This window comes from Peromyscus eremicus, chromosome 18 (assembly GCF_949786415.1).
Source record: "Peromyscus eremicus chromosome 18, PerEre_H2_v1, whole genome shotgun sequence".
NCBI classification, from domain to species: Eukaryota; Metazoa; Chordata; class Mammalia; order Rodentia; family Cricetidae; genus Peromyscus; species Peromyscus eremicus.
The window spans coordinates 12383579-12405440 of record NC_081434.1 but is presented as its reverse complement, the minus strand read 5'-3'; the positions used below and the strand labels follow the sequence as shown (position 1 = coordinate 12405440).

Here is a 21862-nt window from a genome sequence, read left to right as displayed (position 1 = left end):
TAAGGGAAAGCTGTTTCTTCCTGGCCAAGAGAATGGAGTCTACCCAAGGACTGGGTAGAGACCTAACATTCCAAGCTATCCAAAATATAAGCACTGGTCCAGTTGGGCAGGTCCATTAACTGGCTAAGGACAAGCCGTCTGGAAGGTGAATTTACACAATGTCATACGAATGGATGGCTACCGCCTCCCTTTCAAGGTCTTTTTTGGATTTGGACTTCATCATCTCACCAAATCCAGAAGTCCCCCATATGTGTCCGTCTCTCTGTCTGGCACTCCTTTCCAGGTTCCATTATGTCACCAGATATATCACTGACTAATAATTTGCCCCTGTATATCCGTATATCCATGGGAGGAATAATTATTCCCTAAATGAGATAATAGATGTCCCTTCCTAGAATCCCCGTTCTCTGTACAGTTATTATGGAGCCTGCGGTCCTCACTCAGAAAAGCATGATTTTTCCTCCAGTGCTTAGAGCTTTTTCACTGTTCCTCTGAAGTTACCTTCCCTTTTCCATGTGGCTCCTTTCCAAATCTCCATGCCTAACTCAAAAGGCATAATGTTCTTTCTCATCTCCCTCTCCTTCTTCTGGGCAGCTGCCAAGATTTACAGCTAGCCTGCCTTATGGTTTTTCTTTTACACTGTGAGAAAAATCGTCCTCAAACTTTCTTTGAGGCTGTTCTTAAATTATTTTATTAAAGAGGCTAAGGACCCTGAAAGGGTTTCCTCAGTAACATATGTACCCCAAGGAGGGCTTCCCAAAATTCTCATTAACGATGAGAGTGGTTCTCAACATGGGGGTCATGACTCCATTGGGGGTTGCCTGAGACCATTGGAAAACACAGCTATCCACATTATGATTCATTGACATTAGCAAAATCACAGTTATGAGGTAGCAATGAAAATAATTTTACGGCTGGGGGGTCAGCACACCGTGAGGAACTGTATTAAAGGGTGGCAGCATTAGGAAGGGTGAACCCTTGGGTTAGGGGAGCACTGGCTTTCCTTGTTTTGCTCCTGACTCCTTTACCTCTAAGATCCTTTGAGTTAGGAGTTAGGCTTGTTTACCTGGTCTATCTTAATGGCTGTTTCTTTCTCTTTACGGATCCTACTCTAAGTGAACATGCCAGTTCCGCAGAAGACAATCGCTGCCCCTTTGCCGAAAGCATTTATTAGCCCTGAGAATTAACCAGCCGCATTCTTGGACTTTAGAGGAAATGGAGAGGATTTAGTTTACAGTAAGCGGCTGTGCTATCGCTTATTCTGGGAGGGATGCTACAGGGGAAGAGAAAGACTCTTTTGCCCCGCAAAGACACAGTGAAAGGAACTGACGATGAATGGATCACCAGCGAAAAGGCAATGCACATGTGTTAGCTCGCATAAACATGGAGCCAAAGTGTGAGACACCAGGAAAGGGCCGGACAGCTGAAGCCTAAATAAGATCCAGAGCTACAGAGGGGGACAGACACCTGACCTCGGGGTTTGTTATCTTCTGTGCGGAGGATTTAAGTACTTGTTAATTTCTCCAGTGCAGGGCTGCTGCACGGCTCTCTTGCTTGGGTTAAAATCCTGCCAGTTAATTTCACCCATCCGTTACAAATACAAACGGCTCCTTTTATAGGCAGAATGAAAACCCTCTTCTGGATTCAGGTGGCTTAATGTACTTAGCTTTGATTAAGTTTATAACATATTGCGTGTGTGTGTGTGAGTGTATGTGTGCGTTTGTGTACGTATGTGTGTGTGCATGTGTGTGTGTGTGTGTGTGTATATATATATATATATATATATGGATGTGTGTGTATGTGTGTGTGTATATGTGTGTATGCGTGTGTATATGTATATATATATATTTGTTGTACAGGTACACAGGAGTGTCATGGTGTACACTTGGAGGTCAGAGGACAACTTTTAGGAATTGGTTCTCTCCTTCTACCACATAGGGTCTGGGGATCATATGCAGGTGATCAGCAAGCCCTTTGCTGAGCTGTCTTTTTTGTCTTGTTATTCTTCTTAAGGACAAACTCTTCAAACAGACCCTTCAGAGAAGAAAATAAACAGTCCTACCTCATAACACAAAGTGCTTTCCTACGGTAATCTTTTGAACCTAGAAACTTCTTAGAGGGGGAATTGCTTTAATAGACTTAAATGTGAATCTTAAAAAAATAAATGTTACTAAAGTGAGATATTAAAAAAAATAATGAAAGAAAACAGAAAGAGAAAAACGACTAAATACAGGTGTCGTGAAGAACACTGATCTTCCAACTGAAATGTGAAATAGGCAAAAGGGTAAACTCCCAATTCCAGAAGTCAGCACGGCAACTCTTTAGTAAACGTCAACACTGTCCACTGATGTGTGGAGTCTCCCAGCCACCACCCCACCCCCAACCACCCCACCCCTACATCATCCCACCCCAGCCTAGCACCTCTGGGGACATACCAGTGCTGTTGGTCATGGATGGCATGCGTGGTTATTAATGAACAACACAAGTGAAAAAAGCACTCAGAGACAGCCAACCGCAGAGTCCATTTAGGTGTTCACAGTGCCCTAAGGAAACTGAGTCCTCGCTACAGCTACAGGAACCCAAGTTAAGATAGTCACAGTCATCATGATAATGGCCTGGAAGGGTTTTCCAGCTTAAAGACAGCAATTTCTGACCTTTTTCTTGAGCAGGGGATGATACAAAGTGAGAAGCAAGAAACAGTCAACTAGAAGACAGGACACCCGTGTTCAACAAGCAGCAGTTTTATTCCTACGTTGGTGAGGGTGTGTGCAAGATTCCAGATAGGTTCTTTTAACCACCATTACACATCTGAAAATATATTGAGCACATACATTATTTAAACGGAAAGACCAGTGAGGTTCTTTGTTCAGACAACACTGGTTACAAATGCAATAGTGTGGGTAGATGCTATAGTACGGAAAAAAAATAGATTTATTGCCATTTTAACTAGATTTGCAGAGAACATGTAAATGATTTTGAAACCACGAAAGTGCTCTATTATAGAACATAATAAGTTCAGCTGCTGGATTTATTTACATTAGATATTATGCTTTACACAGATGTAGGAGCGGCTAGATTCACTTCTGTGGACTTTAGGACTAGCAGACACAATCCAACATCCAAAGCACACAGCAAGGGGCAACCTCCACTCTACACTATGCGGGCAGGGTATGGGTGAGGTGTGAATTATTCTCTATCCAGTGGAAGTTGAGAAAACAAGCTTGCTTTTTGTTCTTGGAGAATTTCTAAGCCCGAGGAGCCTCGCCAACATTGGCCAAGTGCCCTTTAAGTGGGGACATTGGTGCCTTCTCCTGTCCGTGTAGTTGGGATCAGAAAGTCTCTGAATTCTGGTCTAGACCTTCCCGCTAACTGGCAGATGGAGGCTGGTCGTCTCTGCTAGATTTCTGAAGCCACGATCGCAGGGGCTCCTTTCTCGATGCAACGCATATTTACACACAAAGCTATTAAAATACGTCTCAGACATAATGGAAAAGCTTGCTGTCGGGGCAAGAACGGTATTTCTTAAAAGAAATTACTTGAGGCAGAAAACAGCCCAAACTAATCCTTCTCGTGACTATTCTAAGAAGGGACACATTACATTTGTCTGACATGATTCACAGCTTTGAAAAGACTTACTTTGGTGTTTTATAAAAAAAAAAAAATCAAGTACATTGGTATATCCGTTAAAAACTAATCTTTGGTAAATCTTTTAATATATCTTTAATTTCCATTACATAAACTTCTACTTTGGGAGCACTCATCAATAATTTCCTTATTTGATGAATGTTATCTATATAAACAATCCTTAAAAAAATAAAAAGCATACATTTATTCCAAGGAAGCCTCCGTACAAGTCAAGTGTTCTTTCAGCCAGAAATGTTTTCACTGCTAGACACATTTTTAGAAGAGAACAGATTTTTTTTTCTGTTATCATGGCTGCACCCAATGTCACCCTGGATTTCAACTGAAATGGCCACACTCTCAAAGTTACCCTGCACTGTTAAGACACGAAGGTGCTGTGTCTGCAGTGACAGATCCTGGAAACTTAGCCACACACCTGGTGCATTCAAAAACCAAATGAATCAATTCAATTGTTGAATCAGCTAAATCCCCCGACTGACGTGGTCGCAGTGAATCCCAACAAGAGTAACACAGGTCAAAGATCCCTTACCTGAAATGTTTGTGATAAGAATCTGTTCAATTTTAAAAATAACTTTGGACTATTTGAATAACTATGATGTGAATACTGAGGATGAATCCCTCAATATGAAATCCATTTCTGTCTCCCTTATACCCTGTACACATTGCTGATGGTAAATTTACATGGTAGTTTTCATGTACCCGTGTTCTGACTGACACATCACACAAGGCCAGCTATAGAGCATCCTACTGTGTCAAATCAGTGCTCAAAAAAGCCTTTGACTTTGAGGCATTTTGAGTTCCAGATTTGGGGGTGAAGAATGGTCAATCCATCTGTCTTCACAGAAATAAATACATGACGAGATTTTCAAAGAACCACCCAAGAGGGAAGACACGCCATTCTGTCTTCCTGATGCTCACGTTGCTCACCTCTTCTCTGATGTTCTCCCTTCCTTACATCATTTTACTTCCTCTCTGCAGTCGTGGTCTAAAGTTTCCTTGGCTGTGAAATCGTCTTTCAACACTGGATGCGTTTCTGAAGCGTGGATGAAAAAAATCTTCGGAATGGTAATGGGGCATTGAAGCACGTGCGCCATTTCTCTGTTGACTCCTCAGGGATGTGAACTTGCTCACCGGGGCTGCTCATGCCTTCTTACCACTCTTGTCTGGTCAGTTATATTCATTTTTTTTCAATGAAACAGAACTTGGAAAACCTCTGAACTCTTTCTACAACCATGCAGCTAATTACTTACTACCTATTCATTGTTGCGTGGTCAGGTTTTGTCCGGGCAGCTTGGGTGAACAAAAATTCTAGCGTCTTCCATGGCTGGGACTCTCAGGCAAATATACAGATTTAGTAGCTTCAAGGAGTTAACCTTCCAAAATGCCCATAAACTAACTGAGCAAGAATTTAGTACATGACAGATCATTTTTTTTTTTTTGCAAAGGGAGCAGAAAGTGTTTAATATGAAAAGTTTTATCCTTAACACCAAGATAAGAGAAGCAGTATGAAGTGTAACATGAGAGCCCTATTTTTGTGTTGCTGGACATCTGTTAAACCGTTTCACATTATTTTCTCATATAATTTTGGGCTCTCTTCCAAGAGGTAATAGCAAAATTAATTACAGGGCCTCCTAAATATAACTGACCCCAAATTGCTGTATTGTTGCCATTTTAATGTTGAAAAAATTAAGTCTTGATCACTCATCTATAATACTGAGCTTATGAAATGTTAGCCATGGGTGAAAGGAGATGGGATGGACAGAAGATAAAGTCACATCCCGTTGGCACAGGAGCTATCGAATAGGAAGAAGGGGCAGGCCATGGAAAAGAGGAACTTGGTCACTAAAGGGTGGGAAGTTCCTCAGGACGAACATTTGCAAGTCCAGAGGGGGAAGATGTGTCTTTGAAAAATCTGACTCAAGAGTGGAAAAGTCGGCAGCTCTCCAGGGGAAAGCTGAATGATAATGTAAAACTGATTTAATGTGAAGAGATTAAAGGAGTTAATTATAAGGAACCTGGGTAAATAATTATTAAGATGCCAAAGAGACTCTCTCAAGATTTGATAGCCTTGAAGTACTTTGAAGCTTTGCTGATTAAAGAGCGCGCTCAGGTGCAGACAGGATGCCCGCCAAGACAGGAAGCGGAGTGTTTACCGAGGCATAACCACATGATGCAATTAAGGGGAGATGCATCTGATGGAGCGAATGGCAAAGAAACCTTTTCGTTTCTCTCCTTGCTTATTTTGTGGTACCTGAGATTAAACCCAGGGCCTCCCACATGCCAGGCAAACACTCTACCAGTAGCTACATTTCCAGTCTGGCTGTCTGCTAAATTCAATGAATGGATCAACTAGATCTGTATTTCATTTTCCTGGGAGAGAGAGAGAGATTGCATAGTGAAATATTTGTTGCTAAGGGGGTTTAAAACTAGTATAGAGAAGGAGGAATCAGTACTTCCTGGAACAGATGACAATAGATGAATGTATGGTTTTCCCTGGCTGTGTAGCTGTATTCATTTCCGTAATTCCGATTCTGCCCCCAAATGCTTTGAGGGTATGCAGGTGTCACTTATGGTTACACATGTACAGGTGCTTTGTGGTTATAATTTCTGGTTTGTGCAATTTTAATTGCTTTCTCTTCTGCATCTAACAGAAACAGCTTCAGCACTTGCTAGCAGCAGAGCACCCTAAGGGAGGTGACCACTGTGCTCTCACAGCCTCACCTGGGGCCTCTCTTAAGTTCCATTCAAATGAGTCACAATGCTAATTTCACTGCCATCATGCACTCTTGGTGGACAAAGAAACAGATTTTGGAACAGCACCTAACAGGTTCCAGGCACTTGCTGGGGACTTTTCTCAATGAAAAAAAGCTGAAAATAAACCTCTCTTCTCAGGTTACCCACAGACTTTGCACCAAGCAACATCAATTTACAACTCTTTTTCTATTTTCCTCTTGCTTGAGGTGTGTGTGTGTGTGTGTGTGTGTGTGTGTGTGTGTGTGTGTGTGTGAACCTCTGGATATGGCCACACAAGCATGCCACCTCACAGCAGCTCCTTCAGCCTAGCTTTTTCTTTTCCTCTAAGAAAAATGATCCCTAACAGACGCCACACCAATGCCGTGTATGACCTCCATTTTCTCCTTAGTTATATACCTTCAAGCTGACACCTCTTTTTCCTGTCCAAAGCTGGCTCCTGTTTTTCCTGTCCAAAAGGTTTTCTGGATACAGGATCAGAGCCTAACAGTGCCATTTTCTCAAGGGCACAGAGCACAGTGACACTGAGAGAACTCTGAGTCCTCACTGCTGTTCACAGGGATCCTTAGGAACTGTTCCTCTGTTTCTATCAACTTCAAATCCGGCCTTGATTTGGCAATGTCCACTTTCTAACTCACTGGAATTTTTATAGTCAACGTAAAGCAAGGATCTTAAAGATAAAATTGGTAGGGTGTGTGTTGCCATTTATATTAATTCAGATAAGTATTTGACATTTTAACTGCATCAACTTAAAAAGATCTTTTGAAAGATTTTTAGACTAAGCACAGCTGGGTGGTTGTTGTTGTTTTTAAGCATTGTTTACTTTTTCATTCATTATATGTGATGTACAGATTTCAATGAACTTGTTAGTATATCATGCTTTCTTCAATCAGGGGCATGACCTACCACCATCCCTCTCTCCAAAGGAAAACCAAGCCCGAATGTTGCAGGGATGCACCCTGCTTTGTGCGGTAGGTTCCAGTCCGAGGGACACCTGGCATTACTGATTGTCACGAGGTCTCATCTGTTGGTCTCATCCTCTACCAGAGCCCTCAACCCAGCAGTCACCGCAAGTTTCAAGGTCCCGGAGCTGGCCATGGCTTGTAACCCTGGGAGGATTCAGATCAAAAGCTTCCAGTTTAGACAAAGACACCTAGCTCAGCTTTGGTGCTGTCTAATCCTCCAGTTCTTGAATTTATTTTTAATTTCTTGGCATATGCTCTACCACCAAGGTGTAGCCACAGCCCCAATCTTTCTTTGACGGTTACAGCCTTTAGATCCCAGGGTTCGTTAGTAAGGCAGCAGCTTGGCAAAGCTGGCCTTATGGTATGCTCTCTCCAGCTCTGTCCTTTGCTTACCCCGTGGGTATCAACTCTGGCAAGAAACACAGACCCAGGGATTGTCCTTGCTGCTTTCTCTACACACATTTTACTGGTGGCCCTGTCATACAGGTTGAATCAGTTTATGCAGAACAAGCCATGAACACTTTAGTGTGGAAAAATACTATTATATAAAGCTCAATATTAAACATTATGAAAAATACATATGTACAGGAGAAACTACAAAATACAAGTATATACAATAATATCTGTTACCTTTAAATTACATAAATTCTTTAACATTCTCCAGATTAATAAATTATACATAGTATCAACAGAAATAGCTGGCACCTTCGCAGGGCGTGAAGCAAGGTCTGGTTTTTAAAAGTCACACAGTGAAAAACTTTAATCCAGGGCATCTGCAGGTGCAACCTTAATGTCTTGAGTAGATTGCATCTGGAAGCAAAAATGGCGTGGTTAGAAACTGTAGAGCAGTGGTTCTCAACCTGTGGGTTTCGACCCCTTCGATAAACCTCTATCTCCAAAAATACTTACATTACAATTCATAACAGTTGCAAAGTTACGGTTATGCAGTAGCAACGGAAATAATTTTATGGTTGGGAGTCACCACAACATGAGGTGTATGAAAGGGTCACAGTGTTAAGAAGGTGGAGACCCGCTCCTGTAGAGGGACTGACTGTCTCTGACAGCCTGCTTATGAAATTCATACCAGGAGGACACTGGTGGATATTAACACTCCACGTGGTTTAGGATAGAGCCTTACTATGGGGCCAGCCCATGCCATTTAGCAGCGCAGATTCCTGGGCTTGGAAGGGATTCCTGATGCCCCTGTCCTGCCTCTGAGGTACAGAGGGAGCCACAGGCCCGGAGGCAGAGTAACTTGCCCAGGGTTATATGGCTTGTCACACTAGACACTTCCAGAGCTACCTCTGAATCCTAGCCTTTAGGATGGTGGTTATCTATTTCGAACTCACTGTTAGCTCCTTTTAGGCACATCTAAGATTAGTTTTTAAAAAGATTCTCAAACAAGTTAACGCAAGACAAAGGAACCCCTAAGAGCTTACCCCATCAACCTCCACCATTCTGGAGTTTCTTAAAGACACTGACAAGCGAAAACCTTAATTTACTTCACCGATAAATTAGGGGGTTATTATTTAGAACACAAAAGATTATCTGATTTACAAAGTGCTCCTCTAAATAGCTCTCTGTTTGGTTCTTTACAGCTCACTAAATAACATGTTGGCTGGGTGGGCAGGAATTGAGACTGTAGAGAGCCAAGGAAAAGTTAGGAGACATTGTCAGCTGAGCTGCACTTAGAAACAGAGAAAGCAGGGCCCAAAGCATGTCTGTTCCTTCTTAGTTCCCTGTTTACTCTCTAACCGTATTATCTCATCACACACACACACACACACACACACACACACACACACACACACACGCCATCTGATGTAATATATAATAAGCTGATGGACCCCATCAAAGGCCAAATGCACAAGGTCAGCCTACTCACAGACTCCATTTCTTTCTTTTACTTTTTATCTTTGTGGTTATGCCCACTAAGTATGAGCTCCACCACTGAGCTACATACATCCCCTACCCCAAGCCTCTTATCTTTATAAAATATCTAGTCTCAAGCATTTTGTTACAGCAACCAAGACAAGCTTCTTTATGAGGGTATCCACACTATGATCCTATCGAAGCCAGGTGTGATGGCACGTGCCTCTAGCCTTGCTAATAATGGTAAGGCTGAGGTAGAAGGGACGCTTGAGTGTAGGACTCCAAGGCCATTCTAGGAGCACAGCCTTCCTCTCACACAAAAGAACCAAAGAGCCCACTCCTAATGACTGCACTGTTCTATAAGTGAATGTGCTCTGGTGTAGCTGGTCCCTGTTACGACTTGAATATGACCTCTGTTTCAAGGGTCAAATGCTTGGTCTGCAGGGTGACCGCGCTGGAAGCATGCCGTGGTGAAACCTTGGGAAGACGGTGGGTCCTCAGAAGGAAGCTCTCGTGGGGTTACTTGGTCCTGCCTCTCCCAGCTATCTCTTTCCCTGGCTCGAGATGTGACCATTTGCCTCAACTGGTGCTCCTGTGAACGGTGTCGCTATCCACCATTCACCTCGGAGTCCTCACCAGAACTGAGCTGACACAGTGTCACACCCTCGAACCCCCAAACGTGTGAGCTAAATGAACTTTCTGCTGTCTAGTGTCCAGTGTCTAGTCAGCCACCTCGTGTGATAATTCCAAGCTGACCATTGTAGTCCTCTATTGCGTTACTGCTCTTCACTCAGTCCTGTAACTGAAAAGGCTTTATGCACAGAGTACATTCTGCATACTTAAGAAGAAAAGTCACAGAGATGAATGTGTGATAGACACCGAACACCCGATGGCCAAATTCTTCACCGCATCAATTTTGTTATTAATCTCAGCTATGGTTGCAGCCCATTTTTCCCTGGTGGTCAGTCTTATCTCTTAGAAAAGAAATGTTAAAGGGAATCTTTTGTAGAGAGCTGTGGGCAGGCAGAGGGTGGAGAGTCTGGGGCTGTAGCTTACTGTCAGAGCATTTACCTGCCATGTGGGAGTTCTGGGTATCATGCCAGCACTAAAAAAAATTGTTAGGACACTAAGTTTCTGCTCAATCGTGGGACTCCTCCCCCTTCTGCTTCTCCCCTTAGTTGCTACCTTTGGGGGAGGGGTTGGTAGAAGAGGAAATGGGAGATTCAAGTTGGAGGGACATCGAGGCAGTACTAGTTCCCAGGAGAACTGAAGGCCGGCGAGGTCTGCTCTTACCTCTGTGATACTCTGGATTCACGTTTTCGTAGATAGGAAACAGGGGGTTTTCTTGTTCATTCCGCAGTTTCCTAGCTCTGAGGACGTCTCTCACGCACTGATGCAGATAGATGTACTGACACTGTGGAAAATCAGAGAACATGTCAGAAGAAGGCGGCACCCTCCAGCAGAAGAAAGGTAAGGGGATGTCGCAAAACACCCACAGTTGCTGGGATTTCGTATAATTATAGACTCTCTTTTCCTGCTCCTTTTTCTTTTGTTGAGATAGGGTCTCCTTCTGTACTGGAGCTGACTGGGACTTCACCATGGAGTCTGGCTTTTTATCCAAATTCAGGTTCTTTTGCTTGAATAGCAAGCACTACTGAACCATCCACTCTATGTATATCTCTACAGTGTGTGCCTTGAGTGCCTAGAACTATGTCCTTCACAAAGTAAACACAGGAGTGAACGCAAACACCTTGCTATGTCCTTTGCATACGCTGTCTTCAGAACTCAACACCCTTGTGGAGCAGATGCAACTATGAAGCACCCTGAGATTCAGAGAAGTTCATTAGCTTTGCCAAATTTACACGGCCCAGAAACGAGACCCTTGGATTTGATTCAAGAGGTATGACCTCAAAGTTCATGTTTTCAGTTCATTATTTTTTTTCCCCTTATGAGGAAATCATTTCACTGCATACTCTCCTCTTGTGTCCCCCACCTTTTGCAGGTATGGTGGGGGAAAGGAGGTGTGTCCAATTAACCCACTGGTTGCCACTGCTTTGAACACAAGCTCAGTGTCTAGTCCATCTCTGTCCTCTTAGCATCTGAGTCTGAATCACAGAAGAACCTCAAAGACGTTGGTGGATTGCAGGGATCCACTGAAGGTTACTTAAAGAGGGCATGGCCACAGGTCAGCCACTTGGGAATTAACTCCTTTAGAAAATAAATACAGAAGGGTAAGTGCTCTGGTGACCATAAAGACATCATAAAGATTCCACTGACAATAGTGTCTTGGCCACAGGCAACCCAACTTCCTAACTGGGTTCCCCTCTTTTCTACCAAGGGAACTCCTTAAGGAGGGATGGAGGCCTGTGTGTCTGTAGTGTCTGTGTGTCTAGAATGCCTGGCCTTGTGCTTCTTATCCTGATACAGCCATTGCTGGAACCCAAGGAATGGGAAGATTGGGAGGAGTGGACAACCCCACTCAAGGGGGACTGGTGAAGTTTCTCAGAATCGGTTTCCCTCTCAGAATAACAAGGGGCCCAGAGTCTCCTCTGCAGACATTGTGCTCTATCCATTCAGGGTATTAGACTCGGCGTGGGTATCAGGTAGATGGATATGGAAAGTTATTTCTGAACTGTGTGTTTAAAGCAACCAATGCCATTGGGCATATAGGGTTTTAAAAGTTTTTGAAATACAATGTGAAAATAGAAGATCTCCCCTCACTAATACATTTTCAAAGTGAACAGTTTTTGTTTCTATGGGTGCACTAAGGCATTGTTCCTGGCCGCAAACTAGCTTGGTATTCTACCTATGGGGCTTTAGAAGGTAGTTCTAGGCTAGTGACTAGATTCAGACTTTCATGTTTCAGTTTTCTAAGGAGTCTCGTACTTCAGACTGGCCTTGAACTTGCTGTGCAGTCAGAGCTAACCTTGAAGTTCCAATCTTCCTGTCTTAGCTCCCAAGTGCTGGGAACACAAGCCAGGCTCATTGTGCCCAGTTTTACCTCAAGCTGAGGTAAAACTTAGGGCTTTATGCATGCTGGGCAAGCATTCTACCAACTGAGCTACATCCTCTGCCCTCTTCTGTGTTTGGTCTTTTGTGGTGCCAGGAATTGAACTCAGGGCCGTACACATATGAGGTAAGAGCTCTACCACTGAGCTGTAGTACCCGCTAGACAAGGACATTACAAAAACCAACCGTGAGCAAGGCTTGCTCCAGTATTAAGTACTATCTATACTTGGGTTTTCTTCTTGCAGATTTTACTTGGTTTTATGCCAAATTGCCCTTTCAAAAATTGACTGATTATTTTTATGTGTGTGCATGCCTGCTTGAGTTTATGTGCACCACGTATGTGTAGGAGCCTTTGGGGCCAGAAGATTGGATTAGTTCCCTAGAACTGGAGTTACAGAATGTTAACACCCATGTGGGTGCTGGGAATCAAATCCAGATCTTCTGAAAGAGTAGTAGGCACACCTAACTTCTGGGCCATCTCTCCAGCTCCACATAACTCCTATTTTTAATTAAATTATTTGTGGATAGAAGAGGTAAGCCATGAATGAACTCTTTTATACCTAGGCCATGGCTTAGTAATAAATTTTTCAACAGTGTGATCCACCACGGGCTTTAAAACTAATTACTCTCTATTAATTTGCCTTGTCTTAAATATCAACTTTTCTTTTCCCAATAGGATGTCCCTTCAAAAACTGATTACTTCTAAAATCATCAAGTTGTTACTGTTACCCCCACTTAATTCTTAATGAAAAATAGAAAAAAAACTAATACAAGCCTTCCAGTCACACAAGATTTTTTTTCCTAATTAGGGAAGCCCTGGCTGAGGATTGACATCATCTATTTCATTCAGTTCCACCAATCTTTGTAGTATTATGTAGGATTTATGATATTACATGTATAGCCACTCAGTTCATGATTCCTGAGAGCAATGTTTAGCAAAAGGGCAGACATGCATCAAATACCTAGAAGACGACAAACAAGAGTTGTTTATAAAGGTTCATAAAGGACAGGAAGCTCTTGAGATTATTTAGAGGAAGAAAATATCCAACAGGAAAGAAAAAGTGACCTTGAAAGAATCTGAATAAAGTAGGCATTCCACATGATAAAGATAACATGAAAGCGAGTGGGGCGTCGAGTGTGGCTAAAATACAGGTTGCCTGGGCCATAGGAGACCCTCCGGATAGTCTCTTAAATGGGACCGGAGACACTTGATCCCACAATACCCCAGTGTTCCTTCTCATGAGAGCAGTCAGAGTTTCCGACTATTCTCCCTCAACAATGTCTTGCTGCATCAAAGTATCTTTCTAATTTATGCTGCCAATCTGCCCCAAGGCAGAGGGGTAAACAGAGGAGAAGACATTTGCAAGTCCCCCCATTGCCTTTTGGTTTAGAAAGCCTCTCACTGTTTGATACATTCAACAAATATGAGATGATGACCTGTGTCCCTTTGTATCCCAAATCTCAAGGTACAAGAAAGTTAAGATCACCTGTCAGACAAATTAAGCAAAGGCTCAGAAATTCCTTTCTCCTTTTCTGAAGGCATCACCCACAGCATTGGATGGTAAGTTATACCCTTCTGCACCCATGCCCACTCACATAGCCAAGCAAGTCAGGCAGGCCTTTGGTTTTTATCTGAGTCAGACCTGGAGCAAAGAAACAGTCCCCTGGCCTGGGCCAATGCATCGACTCTGTGGAGCCAGCTAATATAAAGCTGTATAAGCAGGAGGACTTGAGCTTGGAACTCCAGCACTCGAATAAAGAGCCAAGTGTGGTGGTGCAGGTCCGTAGTCCCAGCACTGGGGAGGTGGAGACCCTGGGGTTTGCTGGATAGTCATCTAGATGAATCAGTGAGTGATCAGTGAGAAAGACCTTGTCTCAAAAAGTAAGGGGACAGCAACCGAGAAAGACATCCAATGTTCCCTTCTGGCTTCCATATGCATACAACCACCCCCAACACACATGCATATGCACACAGAAAGGAGAATGTACACACACACACACACACACACACACACACACACACACACACACACAATGGACATGGATACCTCCCAAAAGATAATGAGTTTAGTGTTAAGAACTAGAGTTGGAGATGAGTGTAATGTGTAAGTGGAACTGCATGCCAAAGCAGGTACTTAGATAAAAGTTAGGGAAACAGGAGGAGATTAGGTTTGGGAAACAGGAGTGTGTTCCTGAGAGTGGAGGATGTGGCCAAGAATGAAGATCGAAAGAAATAAAAAGCTTTTCTTTATCTATATCTCAGATACTGAAAATACAAGTAGAGGAAGAAGACCGCAGAGCCTTCAGAGCAGCAGGAAGAGGAGAAAAGAGAACCAGAGGGATGTTCACAGAGTAGGAGCTTTGGTCCACGGCAGCTGCCTCTGCTCCAGAAGCCAGACAGTGATGGTTCTAACAGAGACCCTGCTTGGGGCCACTGTGCAGCCCAAGAGTCTGGATAGGTTCCTGGAAGCAATGCATAACCCAAGTTGTCTCTGAAACTAACCAGGAGCCTGAACATGTGCATGCACGCACACGCGCGTGTGTACACACACACACACATACACACACACTCAAGATTACTTACAATGTTAGATACTTCTTTTCCAACTTACAGATTAATTATAGTCTGAGTTTGTGGAAATGATGCTGAAATGAAACACTGGTGCTCACTTCTTAGCACCGTAATAGTAGGGTGTTTGCTCATTTGTATAATAGATTTTAGAAACTGATACAGACACAGTAAAGTTTCTATTTCCAAGACCTTGTGCTCCCGGGGTGGGGAAGGAAGACAGTTAAGACATGCGACACAGTCCTATCCCCTAAATGAAACGACAGACAGACAGCCATCATCGTGAAGCACGTGATTACTGGGAACCCTGATGACGAGTAGTTGGGGTCCTGCCGGTGAAGCCACCGTTAATTTCATCTGAATTCACCAAGCAGTAGGGATGTGGTGACCTGCCGGCCCTCTGCTGTGACACAGTAGGAGGTGACCAGCACCATCCTGGGGGCACTGTGGCTGTAGGACCACAACCTAACAAGCTTCTGGGTATAATGGCCACCTGACCACAAGGACCAGAGGAACCCACCACCACCATGGAAAGCTACGGAAGAGAGGAGCTGGGTTCTCTGTCAAGTGAACGGCACAGAAAACAAGCGGGAAGGATTCTTATAGACGTAACATAGGTATAAAGATACTTCAAATAAATGAAAGAAGTCGATGTGGAGCTTTAAGGAAAACTAGATAATTTTTTACAAAAAGTAATGTTTTTAAAAGATAGGTAGGAAAAAAAAAGATAGGTAGGAGCCAGATGTGGTGGTATACACCTTTAATCCCAGCACTCGGGAGGTAGAGGTGGGCCGATCTCTGAGTTCAAGGCCAGACTGGTCTACCTAAAGAGTTCCAGGACAGCCAGGGCTACACAGAGAAACCAAGTGTTGAAGAAATAAAATAAATGAATGAATTAATTAAAAAGATGAGTGGGGATATTTAAATACTGACTAGAAATTACAATTAAAATTAAGTGTGATAAATGGTTGTGGTGATCATGATGCTGAAGAGTATTCACACACACACACACACAGACGTACACACACACATCTATCTATCTATCTATCTATCTATCTATCTATCTATCTATCTAGAGGCAGGCAGGCAGGCAGAGACAAGAGAGACAGATATATAGAAAGGCATAGACACAAAGACATATTATATATATAATGATTTATTTGTGGATGCAATAATGTAATGGATTTGCTTTATAAAGTAGGAGAATTGGTGTGGGATACAGATGAGGAAATAACATGATATTGCTGCTTGTAGAAGCTGGAGTTTGAATTAATTCAGATTCTTTATCTGATTTCCCCTAGTTACACCCCTGCCTCCACCCCATGGTACTGGTGAACAAACCTAGGGCCCTGTGCATATTAGGAAAGCACTCTGCCATCAAACTACACCTAGCCTAAGTTCTGTATGCCCTTAACCAACTTTATAATGAAACACTGAGGATATGGTAGATCAATTGCTATAATGAAAGTGCCAGCCAGTCATGGTGGCACATGTCTGTAACTTTATTGCTCTGGGGATTAAGGCTGCAAGTTTAAGGCTAACCTGGGCTGTATAGTGAGGTCCCGTATCAATAAAAGAGAACTGGAACTGGGAGATGGCTCCACGGTTAAGAACACTGTATGCTCTTGAGGAGGATCAGAGTTTGGTTTCCAGAACCCACAATGGTTGGTGGTACACAACCAGCTGCAATCAGCCTCGGCTCCAGGGAATTCACTGTCGTTTCCTGGTCTCTTCAGGTACCCTCATGTACTTGCACCCCACTTCCTCTCTCTCTCCCTCCCCCTCTCTCTCTGTCTCTCTCTGTGAGAAAGGGAGACAGAGACAGAGAGACAGAAAGAAGGAAGGAAGGAAAAATACACACACACACACACACACACACACACACACACACACATACACACACACACACACTTGGGGAGGGGTAATACAATGGTGGTAGCAGATCTGGTGAGTAGGGGCTTTCTGCAGGAGAGGCAAGAACACCAAAGAGGCTTTTTGCCAAATCTGGCACAGAAGGTGAGTCCCATGGGATATTAATATAAGCTGCACCAGAAATAACTTAGGGGCAGCGTGAGTTTAGAATTGTGGGTTCAGCAGATCTCAGAGGGAACCTTGCTGGAAGATGCTGGCTGTGGAGCACAGCTGCTGTGTGGTTTCCATGGCTACTGTGATTGTACATAGAACTTTTCATCCATGCAAAGCCTTTTTTGGGGGATGGGTGGGTAGGGATAATAGGTAAGGTGTGGGGAAGGGCACTGGTATCCTTCAGCTTAGAAATCTTACCTCAGTCTGAACCATGTGAACCCTGTGAAGTCTTAGGTCATGCACTGCTCCATAAATGTCCACAGAATCCTTGGAGTCCAACTGTTGGAGGATCCGGTCCAAGGCAACGAATGTCCCGGTTCTGCCCACTCCAGCACTGGAGAGAAGCAAAAGGAAGATGGGGCCTCTGATCTAATTCCCCTTCCATGACCACATCAGGAGATTCTAGCCATCTTTCTTCTGTCTCTCAGATTGTGGGGGAATACAGGAATCTTTCTTTACTCTCAAAGAAAGACAACCTAGAGCCCCCATGGTCTACCTAGAGCCCCCATGATCTTCCTAGAGCCTCTATGGTCTACCTAGAGCCCCATGGTTTTCCTAGAGCCCCTATGGTCTACCTAGAGCTCACATAGTCTACCTAGAGCCTCTATGATCTACCTAGAGCCCCCATGGTTTTCCTAGAGCCCCTATGGTCTACCTAGAGCTCCCATAGTCTACCTAGAGCCCCCATAGTCTACCTAGAGCTCCTATGGTCTACCTCTTCTCACTTCTTCCTAACTCTCACTCTGTTGATGTAAGCACCACTCTGACCTTGGTATATATCAAACTCATGCCTATTTTTTTTTTATAATTTTCCATACCTGCTAATTCAAAAGGAACATTTTATATGTTTTGAACATTTACTAAAATGCTAAGATACCACATATCCTTTTGCCAAGTTCTCTACTCAATATCGTGAGTATTGTTTTGAGATTTATCTATTTGTGATACAGAACTAATTCCCCCCCTTCTCTCTCTGTGTGTATCTCATTTGCCCTTTCTTTCTTTTTTTCTTATTGTTTGCTTGATTTTTTTGAGAAAAAGTCTTGCTATATACTCATGGTCTCCATGCCGTAGTCTTCCAAGTGTTGGGCTCACAGACACATGCAACTATACTTGGCTCAATTCCAACTTTTAACTATTTTGAAGAAGCCACAAACCACCACCAGTCCACTCCATACTGAAGGGTATGAGATCACTTTTAATTTTCTATTAAAAGCCATACTGCAGTGAACATCATCGTGCATCCATGTGGCAGTTGCTCAGCAGTTGGTAGGTAGAAGGGGCAGTGCTGGGTTGGTTATAGGGTATGAACACTTTTGCTAGATGTTGCTAAATTGCTTCTTAAAACAGGATTCTTGATACTGTGCAGATTGATGATACCAAGACGAATTTGGCCTCATTCAACCCAGTCAAAATCAGAGCCAAGAATATAGAGAAGGGAGAGTTCATGCTTGTTTGCCCACTTGCAATAAATACTTCTATAAGAACTTTCTAGAGCCCCACAAGAAATGTCTTCTCATTCTCCATTCATACCGTGCTTTGTATATACTACACACATGCCAAGGTTTCTATACCAAAGTTATCTTTAGTGTTAAAGCTATAGCAATCCATGTAAAATGCTTTCCACATAACACTTGCCAAGCAAGGGTCAGCAATGGTACCTCCACCAGTAAGCGAACACTAACTCCTCCCTTAGGATATTAAGACCAGTGAGACCTGTGACAGAGTAGCGTGTGTAAATTTTCTCACTTTTGTCTTAAAAAACTCAGCTTTGAACATATCTATGATTGACTATGGCACCCATTCCCACTGCATGGCTCTACTATTCCTAAATGAGTATCAATATTCTTGGTAGACACCCCCTCTGGTTATTTTGGCTGGCAATGAACACATTTATAAGATACAAAGCAATTTTCCAATGTTTCTGAAAGAAAATGCCTGCCATTCTTCAGAAAGCAGGAGACCCCTGAGTGTTTCATATTCCCATTAAAGCATTGAGGTCCAAAGACCTATAAAAGCAGGGCTCCTGGGGTGTGGGGCTGCTGGGGAGAAATGAACACATTTGACATTTATTTTACTGTTGCAATTCTCCGCTCTTTATTTATCAGTGCCACTCAGGTAGGGCTATCCAAGTGTGCTGCAACATTAATTAGCTAAACACCAGGCTGCCTAGAGAGAGAGATGGCTTGTTAAGTTGATTTTATGGACAGATGAACTGCAGCAAAGAAAAGTCAAGAGAAAAAAAGAAATTTAAGGGCAAAAATTGGCTACAGACAGCTGGAGTGAGTTAGTGAGGTCCCTTTTCCTGTCCCTTGCCTTCCTGCCTTCATGTGAGGACAGCTTTCTCTTCTCTGGAGGGGCACACGGCTTCAGAGACAAGGTCCCTATAAGACACCAATCTGTCTGTGGCTTGATCTTGAAGCTTCCAGAATTGTGAAAGATAAATTTCTGTTGTTTATAAATCACCCAGTGAAGAGCCCCGAGCATGGCAAACATAGGTCCTAGCTTGGCAAACATGGTGCCTACAGGTTTTGCCTTTTATCTTCTGCCTCCTTGCTAAAGTGTTAGAATACATTCCTGAAGCTAGCCACCAAGACCTAGCCCCTTCTTTGGCCGATGACTCACTCCTGAGGCTGATCACCAAGGTCCAATATTAAAACTCCAAGGTCCAGGAATCAAAACTCATTATTTTGACTATCCCAATTAAAATACCCAATCAGAACTTACCAATACATCCTAGCTCATGTTAACACAGACCTGCCCCTTTTCCCTCTTAACATTAACACTTACAAAGCTATTTGCTGCTGTTTCTATCCAGTTTAGATTCAGCCATCTTGTCTCTCTGCCTTGCTTCATGAAGGATCTCTTTTTGTAGGAAATTGGTGTTTGGGTGTGGTCTGTGCCTTATCCGGGCTCCAGAGGGGAACACCCCACAGTACTGAGTCCCTTCACCCACTCTGCAGTATTTTATGATAGTGTCTCCAGTGGACAAGAACATGCTACTAGACCTGGAGGGCAGTCCAGGGCAGTGAGCTCTATAGGTGGATCAGGCTTCTTCAGGTGGGAGAGAGAGAAAGCTATCTCAAGGAGTTAAAAATAGCAGGAAACCACAGAGAAACCCTGTCTCCAAAACAAAACAAAACAAAATAGCAGGAAGCAAGAATAAGTCTGTGCACCAGACTCAGAAAGAAAAGATGACATGTTTTCTCTTTTATTCAAGACCCAGATGAAAATTCACATGAGGTGGTTTGAGTGGTTAATATTCCCCACAGTTTCGGGCATTTGAACCCTTGGTCCCCAGTTGGTGGTACCCTTTGGGTAGGGTTAGAGTGTGTGGTCTTACTGGAGGAAGTACGTCACTGTGGGTAGGCTTTGAGTATTAATCGCCATTTCCCTCTTCCCGTTCGCTCTCTGCTTCTTGCTTATAGTTCAACATGTAAGCTCTCAGCTCACAGCTTGCTCCAACTGCCACGCTGCTGCCGGCTGCCATACTGTTCCTGTCATAATGGACTCGCAACCTCTGCAACCATAAGCCCAAAGAAACTCTTTCTCCCATAAGGTGCTTTGTTCAGGGTGTTTTATCTCAGCAACAAAAAAGTAACTCATGTAGTGTGTGTGTGTGTGTGTGTGTGTGTATGTGTGTGTGTGTGTGTGTGCAATGTAGCTAGAAAAGGGGGCCGTGAGAGGGGAGACAGTGCTCTTAAGGAGGAAGAAGGTAATGGAATACACATGATGTGAAAGCAGAGAGGGTAAGGCGGGAACCCATCAGAGGAAGGCAGAATGTATGAGGGAGGGCCATGGGGGAGGAAAACACACAAAAAGGACACACAGGTATAGAGATGTGATAAGGAAACCTATTGGTTTGTATAATAATCTACAAAGTTAATTTTAAAAATTAGGAGCAAGCAAAACAAAAGAATCAACTTGTAGAGTCAACTTCTTGGCTAGAACGGGAGAGGAAGTGATGAGATGTTGGACTGAAGGTGAGATGGGGTCCAGGATGGAGGGTGTGGAAGTCACTTAAGGATTCTCTATTTCATGCAGCAGGAAAGAGAATAAGAAGAGAGCGAGGGGGAGAACGAAGTGGGAGGTGAAGAAACTGGAAACTGTGAAGAAGAAAGAGGTTAGGAGAGGGAGAAGAGCATGATGCACTCCTCTGGGGTGAGACAGCCTGGCTGGCTTGGAGAAACCTCCTGGGCCATGCGCCTTTGCTTTGCTGTGGACTCTTACTGAAGCTGCCTCCACCTTGATGACCTCTCAGGTTGCTCATACCTGCAGTGCACTACGGTGGGCCCGGCCCCCGGGCTTCTGTTGATGTAGTCCCTGACAGTCCTCACAAACTGGATCAGGGACTGGGTGGTCTCTGGGACTCCATGGTCTGGCCATACCGTGTAGTGAAAGTGACGGATGAGTCTGTGTGCGTCCAACTGTTCTTCCTGCAGGGGTGGAGAGCAGGAGATGAGAGGGACGTCTGAGGAAAAACTCAAGGACTCTGACAACTGTCATACACAGGTTTTCATGGTCTGAAACCACAGGCTATGAACCAGGAAAAGCAGGATTCACAGAGTCTCCTCTATGTAAGTTGGGTTGTTTCTTTTATTCCCTTTCTGCCTCCCTCCTTCCCTCTTTCCCTCCCTCCTTCCCTCCCATTCTTTTCCTGAGATAGGATCTCTTGTAGCCCAGGCTTGCCCCAAGCTCTCTATGTATTTGAAGACGACCTTGAACTTCGCCTTGCCTCCACCTCCCAAATGCTGGGATTCCAAATAGATAACCACAGTACCTGGCTTCTAAGCTGGGTTTTAAAATGAGGTAAAAAAACAAACAAACATACACTGCATATCTTAAATTCTCTGATGGTCCACTCGGGCAGCACAGACTCTGAGACCATCTGCAGGATGAGATCCCCGTAGTAGAGGGAGTCCTGGTCTGCTGGCCAGTAATGGTCACACTTTACCTAGAGGAGAACAGA

General features: G+C 43.7%; 1 protein-coding gene across 1 annotated transcript in view; it reads right to left on the bottom strand.

Annotated features, from left to right (window-relative positions):
* Nucleotides 1-4058: 4058 nt before the first annotated feature.
* LOC131895361 (receptor-type tyrosine-protein phosphatase beta-like) overlaps nucleotides 4059-21862 on the bottom strand; it is a 52504-nt gene continuing 34700 nt past the window's right edge. Inside the window, exons 2-6 of the mRNA XM_059245796.1 lie at nucleotides 21725-21847; nucleotides 21166-21329; nucleotides 17092-17227; nucleotides 10524-10644; nucleotides 4059-8168 (exon numbers count right to left, since the gene is read on the bottom strand). Coding sequence (XP_059101779.1) covers nucleotides 8146-8168; nucleotides 10524-10644; nucleotides 17092-17227; nucleotides 21166-21329; nucleotides 21725-21847 — 567 coding nt within the window. The 3' untranslated portion in view covers nucleotides 4059-8145. The remainder of the gene's footprint in view (nucleotides 8169-10523; nucleotides 10645-17091; nucleotides 17228-21165; nucleotides 21330-21724; nucleotides 21848-21862) is intronic.